At 38.2% G+C, this 26,026-nt stretch overlaps 1 protein-coding gene across 3 annotated transcripts in view; it reads left to right on the forward strand.

The window, feature by feature from the left end:
• The window catches only part of REPS2 (RALBP1 associated Eps domain containing 2), a 2,057,440-nt gene that overhangs the window by 908,071 nt on the left and 1,123,343 nt on the right, over positions 1-26,026 (forward strand). For all 3 annotated transcript variants that reach the window (XM_044073054.1, XM_044073053.1, XM_044073052.1), the window contains exon 5: positions 9,132-9,238. In XM_044073054.1, the coding sequence (XP_043928989.1) occupies positions 9,132-9,238 (107 nt within the window). The remainder of the gene's footprint in view (positions 1-9,131; positions 9,239-26,026) is intronic.

The raw sequence follows: 26,026 nt of genomic DNA on the forward strand, positions 1-26,026 counted from the left end.
ATGCAGTGTGCTCTGTACTACCCACAGTTGTGAATGTCCTCTCTGTTCTTATACACTGGCACTAGTATGCTCCTTCTCCAGTCATCTGGGATTAAAGATGTTAGAGGTGATAGAAAGGTGGTAGGATGCACACTGTGGGCAGATGAAGAAATGAGGACATCAGAGCACAAGCCAAAGTAGCTCCAATTACACAGAATATCAAAGAACAGATTATGGTGGTTCAGGCACATGTGCAGAAAAGCAGAAGACAATTGGGTGAAGAAGGCAGGAGGAAATTAGGGCATCGAGCAAAGAGCTGGATGGAGTGTGTGAGAGAAGACCTGCAAGAGTCAGGCATGAGTGTTGAAGAAGGTGGAAGAGTGGCATTGAATCGAGACAGATGGTGACAGCTGATATGATACCCCAACCCCATATAGAAAATAAGAAAAAGAGAGTTTATAATTGTGTCTCTGCTTCAACGATGAAAAGTAATGAGCTAAAAATCAACAGTGGCAATTGAACTTACGTATTCATTATGTATAAAATTATCTCAGATGTTACACTGATCTTAGCACAATAAAATAATGATAATCCATCAAATTAAACGCATTGATATGATTTCACTAAGCATTAATCAGTGTTAGACTGACATATACAAGTACTTATCAGTAATGAGCAGCAACATAAATAACCCATCTCGTGCAACTAAGTTAAATATTTTATGTTAATATAATCAACATTTATTTAAAAATTGTATTTTTAAGAAATTATTTAGTGTGTTGCACAATATTAGTAAGTTATTCTTGAATTCTTTATTAAATACATTATTCAGAACATGTTCACATAAAAGAATCAGAAACTTAGTAATGTCTTTTGATTTGAAAACTTACTGTACAATGAATACTAATAAGCAATTTCTCTCTTGGTTTAAGAGTAATAAATAAAAAAGCAATATTAAGTAATTAATATATGTACTCCTCTTTAATTTATTTAAAAGGAAGAGCATTATGATACTTGCACTGTCAGGAAATGCCACTCTGTTTTGCTTTTTTGGTTTTGTGATACTGATCTGCTGTTTAGTATAAAAGAATGAAAGCCAAATGGTATTTATCATTGAATGCAATGATTATTTACAGGATAACGTCATCTGGCTTTACTGCAATTATCCCAATCAGCAGATCATATCACAAAATGCATAAAGCCGTCCCTTCCGAAACACAAAAAAGAAAAAAGGAACTGAAAATATTATAAAAGGCATGGCAGACTAAGAACATGAGGGTTGCACTTTCTATTCGGAACATTACCATCGAAACAATTTTTAATTCCCAGTGTTGGATGTAAGATTGAAGAAGTAAATGGTTTATTTTACAATAAATATATGACCACTTGCTACTTCATGTCACTGATGCAAAATGTAACACGGATGTAGTCATCACGAACACTTTCATTTTGAGTGCAAGCAGTTAATTAGCAAAATAATGTCTCCAGTACAGTGACCATCCACACTACAGCAATTAAAGCATAATATTTACTAGCACCATGTACTCATACCTTTCAACAGGTTGGGAGGGTGGCCTAATGGTTAAGGTGTTTGCCTTACAAACACAAGGTGCAGGGTTTGAGTCTCACAAGGGATAATTGGCTAGGCTCCCAAGGGCAGTTAGCTTAGTACTGTGAACCTATGAACTACTTTTGTTTAAGAATTCCATACCAAGCCAATGTTAATGGGGACAGAGGCACAAATCAGGAGTACCTTTTAAAATTACTCTGTTTCATCTTTGTGTGTGTGTGTGTGTGTGTGTGTGTCTGTCTGTCTGTCTGCTAGTCCAAGTGTACTGTACAGCAACATTTGCAGCTGTGTGTTGACAAGGTGATAGGATGCAGGTGTCATAAGACACTGAGCAAACATGTTTGCCCACAATAACCATTCATCATTGTTTGTGTGTGTGATATAAAAGAACTATGGAGCAAATCTGTAGTGACACCTGCTTGCTGGCCTGCTGACGGGGACACTTTTGTAAGTGCAGTGGACTGACTACAGTAGGTAGGGATGGAAGTCCTGAGCTGGCATCCATCAATCATTTTCTTTTGCCAAAGCCATTACAGCAGTGTTTTTCCGAGATGTGGGAAAAGCCTCAACGTTGACTGATATGTTGTGTGGGTGGCTGTGTGTTTGTGGGGAGTGGAGGTGTACCTTTGTAAGTGTGTTATGAATGTTATACATTGTGAAGTGGAGAGATTAAGAGTAAAATTGTGCTCAATGTGGTCCCTAGCTTGTTTGAGCCATATGCATTGCCCTGTGTTTGTTATTACATAAGATTGCCCTGTTTGGAGTATGTTGTAACTACTACAGCAGCCGGTATTGTTTCAATACTTGTGTGTTGTGAAGTATGTACATTGCCTGTCTGATTTGGGGTAATTGCAATAGAGAACAGATGAGTAGGGATGTTGGCTTGCTTATCAGAGTACCCTACAAGTGTCACTAATTTTGGTTTATGCTTTTGCTATGACATACTACAATCCATAATGGTTTTTAAAAAAGGTGTTAGATTCTCATGAACAAGTAATGACATTCATTGCAATTAAAGATCTTTTTTCTGTAGGAATTGAGTGCTAATTCATGTACTCTTATTTTATGAGCTTACTAAATCAGTAGTATTAATGTTTTCAAAAGAATCGGATTTGGAAGCTTTCTCCAGGAGTCTGTTGCTGAGAGGATGATAGATGTACTCCAAGTATACAGCAAAGAAAAATTACATAAAGCAATGGTAACAGAAAGTACTAGGTCACATCGGAGATGTGGGAGGTCATTGTTAAGAAGAAACTGAGAACTGTTTTATTGTTGTGAAAGTTTGGCATTAAATACCATAATTTAATCTTGACATAAAAATTTTGACTTCATTGTTAGCGAACAGATTACAAAAAAATCTTAGATAAAATAATTTCCCTTTATGAAAAAAAGATAATTAAGCGATAATACCTGCATGTTAGACACCTTAATCTCTCTCTTAGCTAAGGATAAATATCCAAGATATGCACTTACAATAGATGTCTCAAAAGCTTTTGACAACATTATCCTAGATTTGCTTTTCTCAACAATGTTGCATTTTAGTTTTCCCCCATCTTTTATAAAAGCTGTCAAGATGATGTGCAATAATGCTACCACACACTATGCATCAACAAGGTTTACTACCAACCTATCGTAATCACAAATGGTACCCGCCAAGGTTGTCCACTGCCTTCATTCCTTTTTATCATATACTTAGAACCGCTGTTACTCCACATTACCCAAAACATTTACCAACACTTCCCATATGTTTATAACACAATAGTAAAATACTCCGCTTTTGCTGACAACCTAAACATGTATTTTGAATTCCCAAACACAGACTTACGAAAAATACTTTTCTCAATTAAACAATTCTCCAGAATAGCAACTTACAACATGAACCCCCAAAAATCCTTTATATTTCCTCTTAACCCTCTAAATCATAATGCATCTTATTTCCCTTTAGTTTATATACCTCTAATATGCACGCTAAAATACCTAGGCATAAATTTTTCTCACACCTACAAAGAAATGCATAAATCAAATTTCTTAAAAACATGGGATAAAATTAAGCAAGACATCTCAAGATGGGAAAACATAAACCTTATCTCTTCTGTCCAAATCAGCCATTATTAAAATTAATATTCTTCCTAAAATGCTATTTCAGCTAAATTCTATCAGACTCAAAATACCAAAAAAATTATTCACATCAATGGAAAGGCCCTCTCCAAATTCCTGTAGCACCCTAAAACAACAAGAATAAGCTGCCAAAAACTCACAATACCAAAAATAAAAGGAAGTTTGGGGCTCCCAGATTTTAATCTGTACTACTTTATCATAAAAGCAAACCGGTTAATTCAAATATCAGAATATGATTGTACTAAAGAGATCTGGTACCCAGTATGGGTTAAAATATGGTCAGATCTACTTTATTCCCTAAATATAAATCCCAAAGCTACCCCTTTTCTTCATCCCAAACAAAAATTTTTATCAAACTGCACCCAATAATTAAAAATGAAATTATAGCTTTCCAGTCTCCATTTTTATCTCTCAGTCTGCAGAACTCACTAATAATGCCACAACCTATACACATGAACCCGAATATCAAGTTAAACAACAAAATGATAGATCTCAAACCATTCCCATTAATTAAAGACTTAACAGTATGGCATATCTTACAACACAAGGAAGAAACACTTGAAAACTTAAGAACACAATTAAAGATGCCAGGCAGATACAATTATATTCCTCGACAAATGATATCACTAGTAAAGCTAAAATACTCAAACCACAAAATAGAGATACAAAGTATAGAAACTACCCAAAACATAATCATAGCATTAGCTGCTAAAGAGAAAATGATTTCAAAGTCCTACAAATTAATAAATGAGTTAAAACACCAATCTGCGTTACTTCACTCAATATACTGGGAAAACATAAATAAAACTATCACAACAGCACAAAAAACAAGAAGCTATTAACAATACCTTAAAACTTACACCTTTCAAAAACCTAATTTACACACAAATGATGATTAATAACAATGCATACTATACCCCAGCTGTCCTCAAAAAAATTGGTTACAAAAAAAGATCACTGTGCCCCTTCTGCTCCAGTGAAGATGTGGATATCCTCCACATCTTCTGGAGCTGTAAGAATATCTTCAAGCTCTGGTGTTCCCTAAGAGTGCAACTTGAAAAAATTGGATACGAAAAAACCACTTTCCCCTGGGAAACCATGATTCTGCACATAATTCCTAGTTCAGTCAAAGGAATGCGCAAACATATCTTAGTTACACTATGTGCCCTACTTAAATTTTATATATCTAAAAATTGGGCTAATAAAAATATCTCATGGAACAACTTTAAAGACATAGCAGTTAAGTATATCACCTCCCACAAACTAGCTACAAAAAGCACAAAAAAAGAGCATATTTTCAAACATACTGGAATTTTCTTCTAGACACAATTTTAACAGGCAAACAGAATCCATAAAACTAAATGCAAACCAGGTGGCATTTAAAAACCTGTATGTTACTAAACTCAAAAAGTGTATCACTTAACCAAAGAAGATGCTTATAGATTAACAACAAACGGATGGCATCCAACACTGTAAATAGTGTTAATGTTTACATAGTTTAGAATTTCACAATTCTTTTTAGTAAAGTTAACCTACCTACACAAACTAAGTGCCATACAAAGGATGATACATAAACAAGCGCTTTATTTTTTCTTGTTTTCACTATTTTAAATGAGAAGGAAAACTTCACTCTATTACGAAACAGGGGTGAGGCATCTTTGGTGACAAAACCAAGGTTTCAGCTTGGTATCCTGTACTCTTTCTCCTGTAACACTTGGGTATGATGAAACTATATTAGTTTTCATTTTTTTATGTGATTCATTGTAAATAATTGTTACCTTTTTCTGTTTGTTTTTACATGCTGTATGTCTGAATTATCTTTGGTTTGAAAACAAAAACAATAAAAAAGTAATTGGAAAAAAAATACCATAGTTCGGACTATGCTATAACAGAATAACTGTGCAAACATAGCCACGTGAGCAGCCAAAATGCAAATTTTAAGAAATGGATAAATTTACCTAAACTCTGGATTGATGTGTGTATGTGTGTTTTTTCTAAGAACTAATTCCTAGGAAATTCTGTTTGGAAGTGAAGACATATGAGGGAACAGTTTTAGTGGCACACCAGGCTATGATTTGTTTAATTTCTAATGTCATGTAAATTTGACTAATTAGTTGAATCCAGCCAAAATGTGAGACTCTAGCTCATTGAAGGAGGAAAGATGGAAGGAGTAACTTGGCCAGGAACTGAATCTTGCAAAACTGCTGTGTGTAAATTGTCTTTTTTTATTATTTCAGTAATTTGTTGACACTTCTGCAAGCTTCTTTGAGAATTTATAGTACATTAGTAGGAACAACATTTGTAAAACTCAGTGTAGACCAATCAATGACATATGATCTGTAGACTCTTAAACTTGGCAATTTTTTTTGTGTGTTCCATTCTAAGTAAATGGAAGTGTAGAACAAATGATATGGCTACTTATTATTAAGACCTGAGCTCTTATAGTGCATTATGGGACAGATTTAGCTTTCCAAAGGAATCAGGATGACTGCCCCAATGAGGCAGACAAGGTAAAATTAGGAATGAATACTGACTTTGCTGCTGACAACTTTGGGAGGTACAGTAATTCTTGACAAGATAAAAATGTTTTTTTCATCATTTGCCCTTAGTGGTCCTTTAAAAGTGCATTGCTTACTTTTTTAAAACAATGACATTGTTTAGCTGAACTTTTCTGTTTCATCACTTTTTGGTAACTGAAGTCTGTGGGGGATGCCTTAGTGGTATATTGTAGTGTGCAAGCTTATGTATGTGATGAAGCAAACTGCATCTGTTTCACAGCAGTTGATCTTGCTTGTTTATGTGGGAGATGATTACAGATGGAGTATGGATATATCATATGAATTGCCTGAGAACTCTCATGCTTAAGTTAGTGACAGTGATGACATGTTGCTTGTTTCTGTGGGAGATGATTACAGATGGAGTATGGATATATCATATGAATTGCCTGAGAACTCTCATGCTTAAGTTAGTGACAGTGATGACAATACTTATTTTTTATTTGCAGTATGTGTCTTTGGATGGGACTGGTGCACGCTGAGAATGAATTTTGTTTTGGGGCTTTCAATCTTCTTGATTTTAGTATCTCTGCTTAATGTCATGGAGAAAATGACATCCACATGTTTGTGTATGTGTGTTTCTCTACAGGGACAGTGATTTCTACATAACTTTTAGCTGTTTGAATTGGATTCATTCCTGTGAGTAATGCTCTGTTTACAGCTGTCATACTCTGCTGAACAGACTATTGTTCATACTTTAGCATATTTGTTGAGTTGTGTAATTCTTTTTACCTCTGCGTATTCCTTCTTTTGAAATTTTATTTCCATATGTAACATTCAGTGACACAGAATTATATTGATGAAAGCATATTTTTGTACTGTTGCACTGTATTGTCTAGAGCTTGGCTGAAATATACCCTTACGTTGAAGTCCATCTACCTGAATAGACACAAAATAAAATATAATTGTCAGACAGAGGTAGATAGTACACATGCTGCATTTTCTGCCATTGTTAACAGATGAAAAATGCCACATTGCTTCAAAGGATGAAGTCAGTGGCTCCCATTATTTCTGTATGAATTATTTTTGGAGGATTTTTCAGTAAACGAAAATATGCTTGAGTGGGGAGAGAGCAAAACGGAAAATATAATGAGTGGAGGCAGAGCATTACACCAGAGTTGCAGGGAGTACAAGGAAGTGATGGAAAGTCTGGAAATAGAAAACCACATATCTGTGGCAGTCAGCACAGTGTAAGGAACGATAAAGGATGAAGTTGCTGTTTTGACCCCCCCCCCCGGAATGGCATCGTTAAGCATGGGGTTATTTTAGAGTGTTAGGTCCAGTGAAAGTGAGTGATTGGATGTTAAATGAAATCATGAGCTTTTTAAACAGTAGAGCAAACATGTAGACATAGTCGCTTTCTTATTTCATTTAGCAGAAGCTGAGTGTGAGGTTGTCCTTATTGTAGCACCAGAAAAGCCAGTTGGAATACCTTCTGACACTGAAGAGTTGTGGTTCAAGTTAGTCACCAACAGCACTCCAGGATTTTATACCACTACAGATTGTGGACATCTAGTTAAATTTGTTGAGTAAGAGGTCAGTTAATGATAGCCGACAGCAGGTAAAAGTGGTGGTGTTGAATATGAGGTATTATGCCTGCACATCTGTGTATACACAGAGCAGTTAGGCATGTCATTCTTGAAGTAGAAGTCTGTACACAGATGTGTAAAATAGCAGCTTCAGTCCTTAAGCATTTAATGATTTCATGTGACTGTATCCTTAGAACAACAACAGCACAAATCTAGTTTATGTAGCTGTGCTGAAACGTTCTGTGAAGATTGAGGTGTTATTACTTAGCTATCCACAATTCTTAAACATTAGCCAGGAAAGATCACTGTTCTAGTTATTGGCACCTAGGAGTCTGCCCTAATGGACCACATCCGAGTCTAAAGTGACAGTTAATTCTGCAAACCCCTTGAAAGACTTGATGAGACTGTACTTTACTGGAATTAACTGGAAACAACTGAAATGAGACTGGAACGAAAGTCTTTAACTGTTAATTACCCAAGCTCGTGCTGAACAGGTGCCAGTCTCTCCTTTGTGGGCCAAGTCTTGTGTACTTTTCAGAATTAATTTTCCAAACACTGTAGTTTATTTAGTAAGGCTTTATTAGATGTTTACAATATCTGAATGCTGTCTTCATTAACAGTGGTGATAAACAATAATAGTCTGTAGAAATGCTGGGATGCTGGTTAGTAATAACGTTGCTGCTAAATATATTCAAAGTTTCTGCACATATATTCTGATTGTCCTGAGTAATGTAAACTGAAACGGTCTTTCTTTGACCTGTCTTTTGTACTCAGGTTTGAGTGTCTGTGTTGTAGCTTCCTTTCCAAAATGCTGGATATTTAATCTTTTCTGTATGTCAGGTCAAACTAACTGACTGACTTCCCTAACTGTATCTGCAGTATATTTTAATAATGCCAAAACCCTGTAATGCTTTACACATCTTCTTAGCCGTGTTTTTCAGGCCTTGTCTTGTTTTGCAGCCTTGCAGGTGCTTATCTGTCCCTTTAGTTAACACTCCTTTGATTCTTTTCTTGAAAAAAACAACAGAAAAAAACAGTCTGTAGCCTTTCCTTGGAAACTGTTATCTGTCATGCTTGACCAGCAAGGTTATTCTTTCTTTCTGCTTAACTGTCTTTTCTAAAATGTTTGCATAAATGAAACACAATTCTGCCACTATATTTCTAGGCCTATTTTACCTTTTTTTAGTCTGTCTAATGCCTAATAAATAACTACTTTAAAATTAAAGTGTCTAATCTAACACCCCTAGCAATTGAACATGTAAAGCTTATTGATATACTTAGGACATTTTACCTAACTAAAGATATTTATTTTCTGACAAATTTTATACCTTCTATCAATCTGAATTAGCAGTTTAACAGAGTTATTCATTGTTTTTGCAGCTCTTCTTGAAGGTAGACCTGTTGGAACAGCAGCTATACTGCAAGAAAGTAGCACCTCAGTGAACTATGGAGTTAGACCTTCTGTAGCACAGACTTCTGTTAATCAGGTAACTGTAGCTAGAAAAAGACATACTGTATTTTGGGCTTGTGTACAGCATACTTTTCTTCAAGAGATTGAATGGGAGGAGCCAGTTGGCTCAGTAAATCCTTAGTCATGTAAGAAGCTTTTGGTTCCTGGTTCCTTATCAGTTCAGTGCATGTTTGTAGTAACTTAAAGCCTTTACCACTGCTGTGAAGTATGCCATACCTCTCAACCTGGAAACATCAAAAATCTGGACAAAGGCCCATGAAAAGTAGGTACAACTGGCCAAAAAAATGGATGCTGATTAACATAAAATTTGCCTGCACAAGTATGTAACCCCACCCCCTGAAGGAATGGTGGGATACCAACATTCAAACGCAAGTTGAACAGACAGAATATTAACCAATACAAAATACAATCAGAACAATAGTGTTTTATCTTAAACAATCTTAATATTTAAAAAACAAATGCTTTCTTCTAAAAATGGATCAGTGCATGAATTATTTAATAATAGTAGGTTTATACTTTCTTGCAATTTGTTGTAATTGTGGAACTTACTTGGACTATTTCAGCATTAGGATCATGAATATCTGTAAAAATAGAAATATCTAAATTTGTCCTAGTCTCCTGTTCAGATTGCAGCAAATCTAGATGCCTGTGTGATGTCAGGCCTCATAACACGCCTGGGGGGGGCAATGGGTGTTAATTACACAGCAACACACACCCAGTCAGGCATTATTACTTACACACACACACCCACACACACACACACACACACACACACAGGCAACATAACCTAGTACTGATGAAATGCAGTTTTTGAGCCTTAAGTCACAGTCCTTAAGGCTAAACCTTAAGAACAGTCACAGCCCTTAAGGCTAAACAACACACCTGATACACTTGTAATAGGTAACTCTATCGTCAGGCACACTGACGTCCCGCTCACCAGGCTGAACAAGGAGAAGGTCATGATGAGCTGCCTGTCGGGCGCTAGGATCCGCCACATAACACAAGCACTCAGGTCACTCCAAGGCAAGTAGAAATATGACTCAATTGTCCATACTGGTGTGAATGACCTGAGATGTACCTCCCTGGACTACATGAAAAGAGACATAGAGGAGCTCTCTGAGCATGTAGCCCAGGCCAGTATGACCCTGAACTTGAGTAGCGTCTTACCCTCACCAAGAATGATGCCACAATATGAGGACAAGATGATCAATTTCAACAATTGGCTTAAGTATTGGTGTCATTCAAAGGGAATCCAGTGCCTGCCAGCCTGGGATGACATGCTCGACAAGCCACGATGCTTTGCTAGGGACGGCTTGCACCTGTCACCCCTGGGCTTTCGGATATTGGCAAAGGTTCTTGCCACCCCCATAGTGCCTTTTTTAGGCAAGGCTCAAAAGACAAACCCACCTCCATAGGTATCACAAGGGATAAGAAACTAAGAGTAATGCTACTTAACGCCAGAAGTCTAAACCTCAAGATGCACGCACTCGAAACTCACCATAGCATGGAGAACATCGATATCTGTGCAGTAACAGAAACCTGGTTCAAGGCTTCCGAGAGCACCCCAGCACTACCAGGTTATACCTCATACCATGCTTTTCGGCCTCAAAACATGGACCGAACCACAAAAGGAGGGGGATTATTAATATTCTTCAAAGATACCCACACCTCCAGGTGGGTGGCACAGCACGAAGCATCAGAGACTATCTCAGCCTTACTACAGGATATATACCCATAGAGTGGCGTACAGCAACAGTGGTCCCTCTCCACAAAGGTGGTGCCTCAGCGGATCCTGGAAACTATCGCCCCATAAGCCTGACTAGCTTGGTCTGCAAAACTATGGAAAGGATCATCATGGACCTCATAAATAAAGATATTGAGGACCTACAGACACTGGATCCTACCCAGTTCGGCTTTGTTAAGGGCAGATCCTGCCTCTTACACCTGGTTGATTTCTTTGAAACAGTCACCAAGGCCATTGACGAGGGGAAGGTGGTCCACACAGCCTACCTGGACCTCGCAAAAGCCTTCGATACAATACCCCACTCGGGCATTATAGATAAGCTCACCAGCTTAAATATAAACCCCTATGTCACTAGATGGGTTGCAAACTGGCTCAAGGACAGAACCCACATGGTTAGAATTGCTGGAGCCATGTCAGACTCCAAACCAGTTACAAGTGGCGTCCCACAAGGCTCAGTCCTGGGACCTCTCTTGCTCGGTATATATTTCTCGGAGGTACAGGCCAACATGGAAGGACTGTGGCTGACCAAGTTTGCAGATGACTGCAAACTAGGTGCCATAATCAACTCTCCAGCCGACACAAGCATCCTACAAAAGGGCCTCATAGAAACAGACAACTGGTGCCAGAGCCATAGCCTCAAGTGTATAGTCATCCCCTTTGGCAAAAACAAAGTGCCCACAAATTACCACATAGGTGGTAATCCATTAAGTACAGAAGAAGTAATTAGGGACCTGGGGACCCAAGTTGATAGCAATCTCTCATTTGAAAACCACGTGGCCAAAGTGGTTAGAAAAACATTTTATATAGCCCACCTAATCATGAAGGGATTCATATCTAGATCAGGGGAGGTCATTGTGCCTCTTTACTCATCCCTCATCAGGCCCATAATTGAGTACAATGCTCCTTTTGGGATGTACCTTACCAGACACCTGCAGCAACTGGAAAGACCCCAAAAGTACCTCACCAAGAGGATCAAAGGGCTCAAACAGATGCCATATGCTGCCCGGTTAAAGAAACTCCAGCTCTACTCAGTGGCATACCGCCTACTCAGAGGCGATCTGTGCCTGACATATAAAGCCATGTCCAACCCGGAATTAATGGACATGCCGCAACTCAGAAAATCCAAATCCCATCGAGCTACGCGCTCGAGAGACTTGAACCTCAGCACTCGAATAAATAGGACATGCTGGAGGGACAGATTCATAACCCAGAGGCTCCCTTCACTCTGGAATAAAATCCCAGTCCAGGTTAGGCAGAGTCCCTCATTGACTCTCTTCAAGAGGAATCTTGTTGAGTGGATGGGAGATTATAGGTTTACCCTGGGTATTACTTCTGTGTCACTGTTAGACAGAGGCACAGTATACTAACTTCGAAAAAGGGCATAGCAAAATTAATTTAAAATGGGTGGCGAAAGCCAAACACACTCTGGCTAGGCTTATAAATGCCCTAGGGCAGATAACCTATTATGAACCTATGAACCTATGAAGGGCAGTACACACTTTCCTTAGGGAAGAACAAATCAAGAAAAAGGGAAAACATTTGTACAGAATAACTGCTTTAGATATTGACAAACGAATTACTAAAATGGGCTGTTAGGCTGTCACACCTTCTTATGCAAGATCTGTGTCAAAGATCACTTTACATTCTTATTAAAAATAAGAGGAAAGTATCCAAGTTGAAGTTGCTTATTTAAATCACAGTTTATTAAGCTAAAACAAGAGACAAGCATTTTCATCCTTGGCAGAGTTTCAGAGTTCATCATTTTGATACAAGCCTATGTGCGCACGTACACACACACACACACACACACACACACACATTCTCTCCCTCTCTCTCTCTATATATATATAGATATATATATGTGTATATATATATATATATATATATATATATATATATATATATATATACACATACACACACACACATTCATATGCACACACAATGTTTTGTTGAATGTAGGCTGTAACACATTTGTACATTCATATTTAACTATCTGACTTGTGGCTAAAAATGTCACTTATACCAGTCAACATAATTGGTCTAGAAATAAATAAATGTTTTTGTCCTGTTTGGAAATAATGCAAAGTTAGTTTCTGTTCAGTGAAAGGACTGGACTGGAGTAAAAAAAATGTTAGGCCCCATTCTATATGCTTTACGATGTAGGTCAGCCTCAGCTTTCAACCTCTTGTCACCAGATTCAGGGACAAATCCAGACGTAATCAGGATCACTTTTTAAAATATTACTTGACAGCATATGTGAATTAACACGCACGTTCAGACATCAAAAAAAAAAAAAAAAAAAAGACTAACTCTACTATTGTCATTAACTGTAATCCAAAATCTTTTTGCCTCCAAACGACAGTTTAAAAGAAACAGAACAAAATGCTGAAAGGTATGACTTCGACATTAAGTTCTGGAAGTGTTAGTGCAATGCAGTACAAATCTGCTCGCTGATGATATTCTTCAACACCTCTGGAAAATAACATGACAGCAACGTTCATTCAGTCCCATCAGCTCATACTTCCATCACACGTCTTCCCTCCCCCCATCCAGAAGGGAGTCCCCCCATTCAGAAGGGACTCACAGAAACAGATAGCTGGTGCCAGAGCCATGGCCTGAAGTTAAACACCAAAAAATGTATAGTCATACCCTTCGGGAAAAACAAGGTAACCCCAAGCTACCATATAGGTGGCAATCCACTAAGCACAGAAGAGGTTATCAGGGACCTGGGGACCCAGGTTGACAGTGGCCTTTCTTTTGACACTCACGTTGCTAAAGTGGTTAGAAAGACCTTCTACATTGCCCACCTGATCATGAAGGGATTCACATCCAGATCTAGTGAGGTCATTGTTCCCCTGTACTCTTCACTTATCAGACCAATGATCGAGTACAATGCCCCATTCGGGATGTATCTCACCCGACATCTGCAGCAATTGGAGAGACCCCAAAAGTTCCTCACCAAAAGGATAAAGGGACTCCAAAATCTGTCATATGCTGCCAGATTGAAGAAACTCCAGCTCTATTCAGTCGCATACCGTCTGCTCAGAGGTGACATGTGCCTGACATACAAGGCCATGTCCAACCCGGAATTAATGGACATGCTCCACCTCAAAAAATCCAAATCCACCAAAACCACTAGAGCAAGCGACTTAAACCTTAGCACGGATATAAATAGGACGTGCTGGAGGGATAGATTTATCACTCAGAGACTCCCTATGCTGTGGAATAAAATCCCGGTCCATGTGAGGCAGAGCACCTCGCTGGCTGTGTTCAAGAGAAATCTTGACCTGTGGATTGGAGATCTTAGGTTTACCCCAGGAATCATCTCTGTGTCACTCCTGGACAGAGGCACAACAAACTAATGGGCACAGTATTTTTTCATATAAGGGGTGGCGTAAGCCACAAAACTTTGGGCTAGGCTTATAAATGCCTTAGGGCAGATAGCCTAGTATAAACCTATGAACCTATGAACCTATCCCTGGTTAAGAGACAAGCCAGCACATGAGCACAGTATTTCTGCAGGTTCTGTGGGAGCTAATGAAGCAAAATAATCTCTAGAAGATGCTGTTGCTAACACTAGCATAAGGAGAACTGTCACACACTCAATATCCATGCCAAGTCAGTGACACTAAGTAGCCAACGATGTTGAAATACCTGTTCAGCTTAGTGAAAATGTCACAACCAAGCAAGAACGAACTCGACCACCATGGTAGGAATAAGCATAAAACGTTTAGTAAAACTGAAAGAGCACACAACATGGTCTGAAGAAGCGGCTACTCGCTGTGAAAGTGCTTACCATATTTATATGTTCTTTTTGCTGTTTTATTAAAAGTTTTATGCTTATTCCTGTCGTGGTGGTGGAGTTCATTCTTTCTTGGTTGTGACATATAACAGTTCGACCTGCACCCGCAAGCCAATTTTTTAATTTCCCTACAGCTTAGTAAAAATGCCCATCAAGTTGTTTAGTGTTGTACATGTTGTTTATCTCGCAACTGTCTACAGTCACTTACATCCCTGTTTATATTTTCAGGATATTCTATTACAATTCCTTAAATTACCCATAAACCAGGTGACCCTTCTTCTTTGACAACTGGCTGGCTGTGACAGTTAAACAAATACATTATCCCATTTTCCTACAGAACTGAGAGTGGCAGTCGGCAGATAGAATTTTAGGCAAAATATTTAGGAGGATTAGGTGTTAATTTAATATGTTAACTATACCAAGAGGCCTCTGTATAAAGTCTAAAGTCACAGCCATCACCGTGGATAATAATAGGGCATTTTTCTATATACATTCGTTGCACATTAACTAATTCTTATAGCCTTTAACTATTAAAGAAGTTCTTTGGAAACCTGCAAATTGCAGTAGCTGTCAATTTCTTGTACCACATAAATGGTGCAGGCTGGCTAATTTGCCGCACGTCATGGGCAAGGCTGCAGCCATAAACAACTTTTGTTTTTTAAAGCTTTTTGAGTTTCTTACAGGTAGTAAGGCAGTGTCTTACTATGCTGATGTCACCACGCACGCCCCAGCACATTGAAGACATTGCAGGATACACTGGCAATGGGTGATGATGTCAGAGGCAACTAAAAATTGTAAATTAAAAAAAGAACAAAATTGGGATTTGAAGGGGCCACTCGAATTCTTGGCACATATTATTTTGCCCTCAAAACTGGGAAATTCTGAGGAATTTGATACGGTTGATGGGTATATGAAGTGTGCTCTGGTTCATTCTGTTTGCCAGTAGCTGTAATCATCATCAAAGAGCTGATGACTTACTTGGTTGTGGTCTTGCAGTGTTGCTTTCAAATATTCAGAAATAACAACTGTTGAATGATTACACCTTTGAACTGATCTGTCATTTGAATCTCACAGAAGTATTTAATTTAATATACTATCATAAGGTGTTAACTGAATGCAGCATCTATGACCTTGGTAATATGGAATAACCGTGATTCACCAGATATCTCTGCATGCCATTATTGACTTGACTCATTCTTCCTTACATTCGTTGAGAAAATTTGTTCCTCAGGGATCTGTACTAGGACCCATTCTGCAGTAATGCACTACTGATTTATCTTAAATTCTTTGTATTAACTTTGCAAATAACCTGCCATTTGGATCTTCAAAATATCTTTTCAAATCTTACTCAGCTGCATCAGTGGTTAAATGAGCCGTTAGGAAGTCAGAGATGAAGAAAAAAAAGTTGCTGTTTTCAATACCAACAAGTTGATTAGTTTAAAGGATGACTAGACTGTCCTAGGTCCAGAAGCTGTTCATTTTGAGAGGACAAATGTTTTCAAGTTCCTGAGAGTATCACTTAACTGACCCTCAACCTTTGTACTGCTTGCAAACAAATCTATCTGGCAACATAATCTTCAACTTGCTCAGAAGAGAATTTAGACAATTTCTAGCAAAACAGGATTATTTTACACACACATTAAAATATGTCCTGCTTGTGTTTGCTGGTATATCACGTTATCCAATACACAAACATTAAAGCATACAAAGCAGAATTTGGCAGTCTATAAAGAGTTGCCCCACAAGGGGAACATCACTGTCTGATGCTGGTTGATGTTAGGTGGTTGCTAGTTATGCCGTAAGCAAAACTGGTTATTTGTACCTTAATGTCCACAGTTAAGGTAGGATCACTGAAAATCTCTCGCAAGTACTTTTACACTGGAAGCATTAGCTACATCACTCAGATTTAGCAGTGTCACAGGTTCTGTCCTGTCCTACAGGAAGTAGAGGAAGGGAAGACTGAGTGTGTTCCTGGCTAAGACTGAGATCCGTCATTTGTGATCTGTGCTGCACCCTGGTTAACAGATTAAAAGTATATATATCTAATAAAACAAAACAAAATGCAAGTAGCAGACCTGGAACATTGGTTGAAGGGAAGAACACTGCTGACAGGGATTTTCCTTTTCTTTTCCTCTCGACTGTGAACTTGATAGAGAAAAGTAAGAAAGGGAACATTACATAGCTACAGGAGAAAAATACTATACTAGACATAATTTAAAATATAAACATTTTAGTTTATTTTTTTAGTTTGAATTCCACTTTGGTCAGCCCAATGCTTTTTCAAATCCCTTTCTGGGGAAATTCAGTGTTGTCTTCATCTCTATAGTTTTGTAAAGCCTACAAAAATATCATTTTATGGTTGCTACCTATAATTGCTCAAGTACTGCTGCAGAATATATGATGTTGTTTTACATTTACATTATATGGCATTAGTGTTTTTCCTGCACGGATTGGTCCAAAGTGTGTGGTGATGTGTCTTGCTAGGTTAGTCAGAATGATTGTTTGAAGCATTATTGATACAATCATTTGTGTTATGAATTTTGCTTCATTCCATAAGTTTTGTATTTCTTTAGTTTCTATCTTGTAATTTTGTTTAGTTTTCTGTAACAAGGTTGCAAATGAAAAAGGTAATTAGTTAATTTACCTGTAGAAATAAATCTGTTTTGAATTTCTGCTCTGCAGGGCTGAAACAGATTGACAGGGTGCTATGCAAACGGGAGTTGATGCTTTGCCTGTATATGCATCAGTTTCCAATGTTTTCAGTTCAGTGGTGTATATGAGCACAGTCTTACACTCAAGAGACCTTTTTCTTTATATTGGACTGCATTGTTCAATTTGCAGCATTAAAAAGTCGCATTTACTGGTTTGCTTCCTTTTTTTACATAATTTAAAATAAAAGTGAAATTGTATTGGTTTGCACCCATCTCCATCATTGGAGTCCAAACTCCCAACATATTGGCAGTATAACTTCATGCTGTGTTGCAGTGGTGGGTTAACAGAAGAAAATAATTCACTTGGAACTGAAACATTACTTTCAGCTTGAATGTGTACTTTCAGTGTATTTAGTTGGCATTGTGTTACAATGTTTAGACTGGCTAACATGAAAAAGCAGTTTGTCAAGTGTAGGGGTATAGTCAGGATTTTTAGAATTGTATGCCACCTTCCAAAATATAGTCCCAACCCACTAGATGTAACCTCTTCTTACAGCAGAGAATGAATTTTTGAATAGCATAGCTTTTCATTACTTAGACAAAATCCTGAAATGGCAAGATAGAGAACAAAAGAAATAAAATAATGGCTCCGGTGCACAAATGAATAATCCACAAAGCTTTATTCCAAACGAAAGTTAAGTGCTTTTTGTCTACCCTGCCAATTTTGTAGACTTCATCAGAGAAATCAGCTGTGCAGACCAAGAGAGTTAAATACATTTTTTAAAATAAGATTGACAAGACAACCAGCCTATGACAATTACAACACACAAAAGTCCGATTAACAACAAAGCTTACTGGCCAAAGTAGTTTCAGGATGCTCCTCACTTTAAATACCCTACCTATTTAAATATACTATACATATAAAATTCAAAATATGTAAAAATAGTCATGAAATGTATCTATTGACACTTTCCACATACTTAAAACTAATGAGTATAATTTAACACAAAAGACTTTTCATTTTTAAAATACATGACAGTGAAGTGATATCATTCAAACCTGGATCTGTGTACGAATTTAATTTTAACTGCCATATTAATTCACACTTTTAGAAGTTGGTAGGGGCCTCCTTTTAAAACTGGGGTGACTTGATCTATTACCCTAAACAAAAAACTGTGGGTGGGGTTTTCATTACAATGCCTAGCCAGTGCATTTAAACTGTTTTTCTTTCTAATATTGTATACATGTTCGTATATCCTATCTCTCAGCCTCCTGTCAGTCTTCCCTACGTAAAACGCAGGGCATAGCTGGCAGGAGGCCAGGTACACCACTGCTTTGGAATTACAGTTAAACCTACCCCTCGTCTGATATTTCATTTTGCCCACACTAAGATTTGATCCTGTTGAAATGAATTTACAGTAGTTACATGATTCACATTTGTAAGTACCCATTATTCTGTGTGAGATACTTACTTCTGCCTCCACAAAATTCTTTAACTTTCTACCTCTTTTAAAAATGAAAGTCGGGCACTTTCCCAACTTCTCAATTAGTCCTTTCTCAAAATACAGTAGGTTCCAATTTCTGTCCAGGATCCATCTCAAATCACTTGCTTCTAAATTATACACCACAATATCAAATGCAACAACAGCAACAAAAAAAAAAAAAGGCAACACACACACAGTGATAAACAGCCTCTGTGTACCCTGTCAGTTGTATGTATTAACTCCGAGCTTGTTCTACAGTGTGGAAAAGGACAATTCTCTGATACCCACTACATTGCGATCACACATAGTTGGGTTTCCGCTTATTCTTGTAAGTCAGCATTTCTGAAGTTGATGTTTCTGGTTCTGTGGTTTGTCACTCGACATTCCCACATGTCGAGGTTTTGTCATAAACCCAAGTTGCACCTGGACATTGGGGGAACTTCATTTCTTTTTCTTATGTGGTATAGGATCTTTTATATTCAGCTAAGCTGCCACCAACTGTCAGGCAGATGGGATCTCAGTTTGATGTCTGATCTGAAGGATGGCATCCCCATGACACTGCACTGCAGTGTCAGTAATTTGGAAAGTTAATTCAGTCATCTGGAGTGGGAATTGAGCTCACAGCTTTCTGGTCTTCCAGTGCCAAATGCGAGTGTGCTACCTGTTGAAGCACTAACACTGACAGTCCACTGCTTCTGTACTGGTTAATCAGACACCAACCATTTCCACTAATTACTTAATTTGTTGTATGTTCTGCTACAGTCAAGGCCATTTTGGGGGTTAGGGCATAAAAGAAAAATTAAGGTGTACTGTATGTGATGACCAGATAACATCCACCTGTCACCATATCATTGAGTATAAGTTGAGGTTACTGAAGAGTATCCCCCAGAAAGGATAGCGATCCCCATTGTGTAATGTGCATTGTTAATGCAATTTGAATTGGAGAAAAATTACTTGGTCCCTAGATTGTTTGATGGGTATATGATCGAGCCTTAAAGTTACGAAGACATGTAATTTTGCTCAGAATTTGAACCTGCATTCTTATATTTCCTGGGAAGGTAAATTAAGTAATAAAGTGAATACAATAAAGCAATAATTATTGGTCTTTTATTCTTAGATGCACATCAGTGGTATCCAAGACTTGTGACATCACTAGAACTTGCTTAGTATGTCACATTGAGGTACACTTTGCATATAAAAGTTCTAGATAGTGCTTACAAATAACATATAGGATTAAAATATAATAATTGAAAAAATATGGAAACAAAGTGGGACTACATGAAAGGAGCAGCAGAAGCTGGACAAGGACACTGAAAAAAGATGGACAATATGTTAAGCATATGGACCAGCATTTTGGCTTGGGGAGCTTTGGGTGCCAAAGGATGTGGTATCCGCAGGAGAATGAGTTTCCTAGTAAGGTAAGGAAGAATACTTAGTGGAGATGAAGCAGCTGGATGGTAGACAGACTTTGGTGGTAAAAAGGAAGGGAATGAAAGGAGTACAGACATGATACGGTACAGAGTAATGTGAGGTGAAAAGGTTGGAGATGCAGCCATGAAAAGGTGACAGGGAGAAGGAAGCTAGGTAGGAGAGACAGGTGTGCACAGCAGTGACAAATGCTGACTGTTGGAGTCAGAACCACAAGGAGAGGAATAAGAGGGAAGTGGGCAAGGAGGGGCATTCAGTTAGATGGAAGGAAGAGATGATGAAAGGTACAAAGCAGTGGAAAGGTCTTGTAGGAGTGCAGGAAAGCCAGAAAAGGTACCGGGTACATTGCATGGAGCAAAAGACATCCAGCACAGACAGTGAGATGATGTGGGGGTAGTGGAACCTGAGTGGAAAGGTACAGACATGAGGTGCAAGGATACTAGGCAGGAAGAGAATGAGATGAGAACCAGTATTAGGAGGGAGAAGAGGGGTGATTGGAATTTCAGTCACCTAGGGTGTTAAGAGTGATAAAGGGGGAACACTGTATAATGGATTACCGTGGAATTTGTCTCAGGAACTGGGTATCTTACTGTACAGGAGTAGATGAAAAAGGTGATAATCAAGTGGGAAGGGATGGACAAATTGTGGTGTATATAAGCACCGGTACCCTATTGGTGGAGACATATGAGATGGTTGGAAGCATAATCAGGGAGGATCTGAAGAGATAAGTATAAAACTGGGTAGGAGGTAGCATTGTCACAAGCTAGCACAAGTAGGAAAGAGAGGAGGGGCATATCAGAGATGTGCAGTCTTCAGGCATTAGAAAGAAGGAAAAAATAACAGAGAATTTAACATTGGCTCAAACAAGGGCACCTGGAGCATGATAGAACATTTGCAGTGTGAGAAATATGGGTAGGAAGATGGATAAGGAGATGAGGGAGCTACAGGGAAGCAGAGGTGGTTTAGGGAATAAAATGAAGTCACAGAGGAGGAGCACCTCTTGAAGGTGACAAGGAAATGCCAGGGTCAAAGTCTAGGGCAAGCCTTTGATGGTTAGGATAGAGTAAGTGGAGAATGATAGCAATTAGATACAATGTATCATCTCTCAGACACATCAAAGGAAGAAAGGTAAGAGACTAAGGGTGGGGAGGAAGAGGAAAGTTATAGTTCTGGTAACAGTTTGTCTTTTAAAAAGCAGTTTAAAAGACAGTAAACTCCAATGAAGTGAGAGAGTGCAAGTTGATGAAGTGTAGGACCCTGAGGGGTTCTTATTTGGTGATGCACTACACTAGAGAGAATAGCATTCAAGATTGAGAGAAAGCTGTCAAAATGTGTATGCAAAGGTATCGGTGGTCAGCAATGAACATTCCATTATGTAATTTAAATGTGGTGGGGGGTACAGGGACAGTGGGCTGGAGTTTTAGGATAGGGATTTATGAAGAACACGGGAAAGAAGGATCATAGGTAAGGGAGGGCACTGGAAGCAAATTGGGAGAATAATTAAGCTATGTGATTGGGTCAGGGATGCAGTACTCTGGGTTTTGGATAAGAGTTTGAGGAAGAGGCAGCTGATGTGACCTCACATGAAGGAAAGATTAGTGATTTGGATAACTGACAAGGAAAATTTGAGGTGGAGGGGGAGTTAGGAGTGGCACAATACAAGGAGTCGGGCAGAAAGTCACCAAAGAAGATGAAGACAACAAAAGCACAAACTAAAATGAAAATAGCAGAAGGGGTTAAGAAAGGGATCAAAGGTTTATTTATAGAAAAAGACTGGTAAAAGCAGTGGTACTGAATAAATATTTTTTGCAGAATAGAAACACCTTTATTTTGAATCTCAAAAGCATGTTTACAACACATTTAATTTCAAAAACTTCATAAACATGTAAACTGTTTCACCTAGTAGGTTTCTTTCACAGCATCCTTAACATATACTAACATTTCTCAATTTCCCTTGTGCACTGTTGCAACAGAAAAATGTAGAATAAAATATAAAAAGCAAGCAGTATTGTTGTATCATTGTTCTTTCATTCCTATCAGTATGAGTAAATGACTTATCCTCATATGCAGTATTCATATTGTATGATTGTAACAAACTCAAAACCCATTCCACCACCACCCTAGCCTGTGTCTAGGTCCTAATAGTCCTTATTTTCCTCTTTCTACATAGATCGGAATTATTACACTAATCCCTTTGACTTCATTTTCTTTCTCTTTCCAGTCTTTGACATTCCTGAATTTCCTTTTACCTGTTGTACCCTAAGCAGGCAGCTTTGCAGTTACCTTGGCACCACTAAGTTCTACCTTCATCATTCTTTATTTCTTCAGTTCTGGTCATTTCCCCTGACTGCTCCCATGGGCCCCATGTAGTTCTATACCATCTTTGTTATTCTTTGCAGATCTCCTGTTCTTTCAATGCCAGGCATCTTCTGATGACTTGCGATTGACTTCTTATCTAGTAGCATTATTACCCCTCTTAAAGATTTACTCTGTTATGGCACTTGAGCTGTATATTCTAATAGAAACATTGTCATGTCTCACACCATCCTTGAATATTCATCCAACATTTCCTGCATTTGTTCCCTGTAGGTATCCAGCATCTAACACCCCAGAAGTTATGTAGTCAACTCCCAGTATCCCCTGAATCACATCTCCAATATTTGTCCGATACCCCTGAAAATATTTTTGTCTAATCTAACTGGGATATGAAAATATTTTCTGCAGACACTGCCATGCAAAGAACATAACATTTCCTAGCTTTTGATACATATTTCTGGAGTTACATCAGCTGTGCCTACTCATTTTCTGACATTTGCCTTCCACTCTCTTTCCCAGGTACCCTTCTTGATTTGTATATGTACTTACATTACCTTCCTCAACAATATCCAGCCTTTTGAGACAAGCCCTTTCCACATTCCTCCCTCCATCCTTCTATTGTTTATCTCCTTTAACATATCCAGGTATTCCTGCTCAACTCCTTCTCCTCTTTTCAACTTCTTCAATCTTGCTATTACCTTATAGTAATCTCACTTAAGGTCCTTAGCTAATTCAAGCTCCTCCTGCAGCTCCCCTAGGATTTAAGCCTGTTCCCTACTGCAGCATGGTGCCAGTAATTTATCTTTTCCTGCCTTCTCCTCCATCTATATAGCATCAGGACTTGCTTTCTGTCCTTTCTTGTACTCCAATGGGTAGGACATGGCATGGTCTAATATGATAATAGTCCTCCACTTTTCATATTCACAGACCCCCTGTCTATCCTAGACAGACTTTGATACTTGGGATAAAAGTACGTATGTCCCTCACTTGTAGATTCCTTCTACCCGATTCTTCATATATCCTTTCAGCCTACCATGTGCATGTATGTTCTCAGAAATGTTCCCTCTTTTTACTCCTTGGTCCTCCGTCTATGTCCCCCTCTGCATGTCACTACATTCCAGTACCTAATCACAAGGTATAAACAGCTTCTTCAACTACTTCCTGAACTCAGGATCCTGCCCTTGCCATAATCCTCCTTAATTTTCATTTCCACTCCATTTCTCTTCCATCACTCTTTTACTTTTTCAGAATATTTTGTTCATATTCTCTCCATTCTAGCATATGCACAATGCATCTCATCCTTGTACATCTACCCTCTGTACAAAGCAGATTTCACTCAATATGTAGAAAATTCTGTATTGTTGTTATGCCACAATGTAAAAGAGAAGCTTATACTGACTCTGCTTTCTCACATTGCGCATTTTATTTTTAAAAGTTGTAACCATTCCTTCTTCTTGTTCTCCACTGGATGTATAGTCTGTGTACTTTGTGTTTCAACACTGCATGCCAACATTTGTATTCTTTGTTTATATCATTTCTTGTAAGTAATTCATTATTCTGTAAATTGGAGCTTTTCTCCTCGGGTTTCCACTGAAAATGGCTCAGCTGGACTAACCCAGTTAACAAATGTCAACTAAATAAGTAAATAAATAAATCTTTCCAAAAGGCCACTTATCTTTGCCAAAATTCCGTGCAGGTTTTCTACTGGTGTCCTGGGTAGCATATATATTGAGACTAATGTTACCTTGGCATTTCCTATCCATCCCTTAATACCTGCAGATTCTCCCTTTTTATCTTCCTCTGCCCTTAAGGGAGTGTCTTATTTCATCATCCATGCTGTCCCTCTCTGACTTTTCTCTACCAGGAAGAACTCACTGTCAATTTGATCCTGACTCTTTTCAGCATATGACGCTCACTTATTGTTAAATATGTCTCATTTAGGCGTGAAAATAAGCTTCCATCCTCCTAGCATATCTTACATCCATCTCTATTAACTATATTTCCAAGTCAATTTACATTCCGTTATTCTACTTTTAACTCTCCCATATTAATTTTCTTCTACATATGTTTTCCCCCCTTTTCTTATTTCCCATCCCATCTCACTCTCTCTGCTTTCATCTATACCCATCCTAGACTTACTTTTAAGTATTGTGTTAGGTCTGCATGTATTTTTAATTCCTTACCTTGATCACCTTATTTTCTCCCTCTTTTTATTAAACCATTCCAAAACTGTATACATGTATCCATCTTGTTTCCTATATTAAAGCCCTTACCACTCTAAAGTGTCTTCTCCTTCCACCCTTATGACTGTCATATGTATGACAGTGCAGCAAGTGTTTGGGGCACTCCAATTCCTATGCTTTATTTATGTATTCGTTGTGTCACACTTCACATTGTCTCTCTGTCACCTCATCTGTGTTAGTCTGTTATGCTTCCCTTAAAGTAGTTCCACTTTGTTATCTTGATATGTGATAATTTAAACACACACAACATACAGTTCTCTGTCTCCATCATGTGTAATATGCAGTGCATAAAGGACTACATTTTCCCAACTGTGCATAACAATTAACATATTAAAACAACATTTATCAGTATTCAGACTCACTGCTGCTTTGCCACTTCCATGTTTTGAGAGTACATCTGTCTCTTATATTGTCCTTTATTTCCCAGCTCTGCTGTCATCTGGCAAGTATTAATGCATCAGAAATAATGGGTCATCACAAGAACAGTGATATATATATATATATATATATATATATATATATATATATATATATATATACACACACATATTTAGTTAATACAGTGGGTTACTTCTGGTGTTTGCTGTGGCAAAGGTGCAGGGTTTGAAGCTGTGCCTCCCCCCTTTAAATGCTTGTTTCTCAAAGCTGCAGTGGGTTAGGCCTTCAGCCCTTGCTCTACTGTTTTCCAAAAACCTGCTGTGAGACTACAAAAAATAAGTACTTATTTTCAACTGTTTTCTGCACTTCATTAACTAAAACAATATTTGCTGCATGTCTGTTTAAACTGTGCAACTGTTTTTAGTCTTAGTGACTTGAATCCTTACCTCTGTTCTGATCTCTGTCTCCTTTTTGTTTCTCTGCTTGTTCTGTTCATTTTACTTGTTGCTGCACTTGAAAACACTACCCTAGAGTTGAATCTAGTACTGTTTGTGACCTTTGGAGCTTGTAGTACAGTTAATCTTTTGTCTAGACAGGCCTAGCTGTTTATTCATGGAAAGGGGTTTCAGTTTGGTTTGATATGGCTACGGTTACTGCTACAGGGCTCTCTCTGTTTTAAGGTGTTTTTGATCAGATAATTTGAACTTTGGTTGGTTCCTGCTTGTCTGCCTTACATAGCAAGTATTTAAATCAGT

This window comes from Protopterus annectens, chromosome 5.part1, assembly GCF_019279795.1.
Source record: "Protopterus annectens isolate FY-2018-M chromosome 5.part1, PAN1.0, whole genome shotgun sequence".
Classification (NCBI taxonomy): domain Eukaryota; kingdom Metazoa; phylum Chordata; order Ceratodontiformes; family Protopteridae; genus Protopterus; species Protopterus annectens.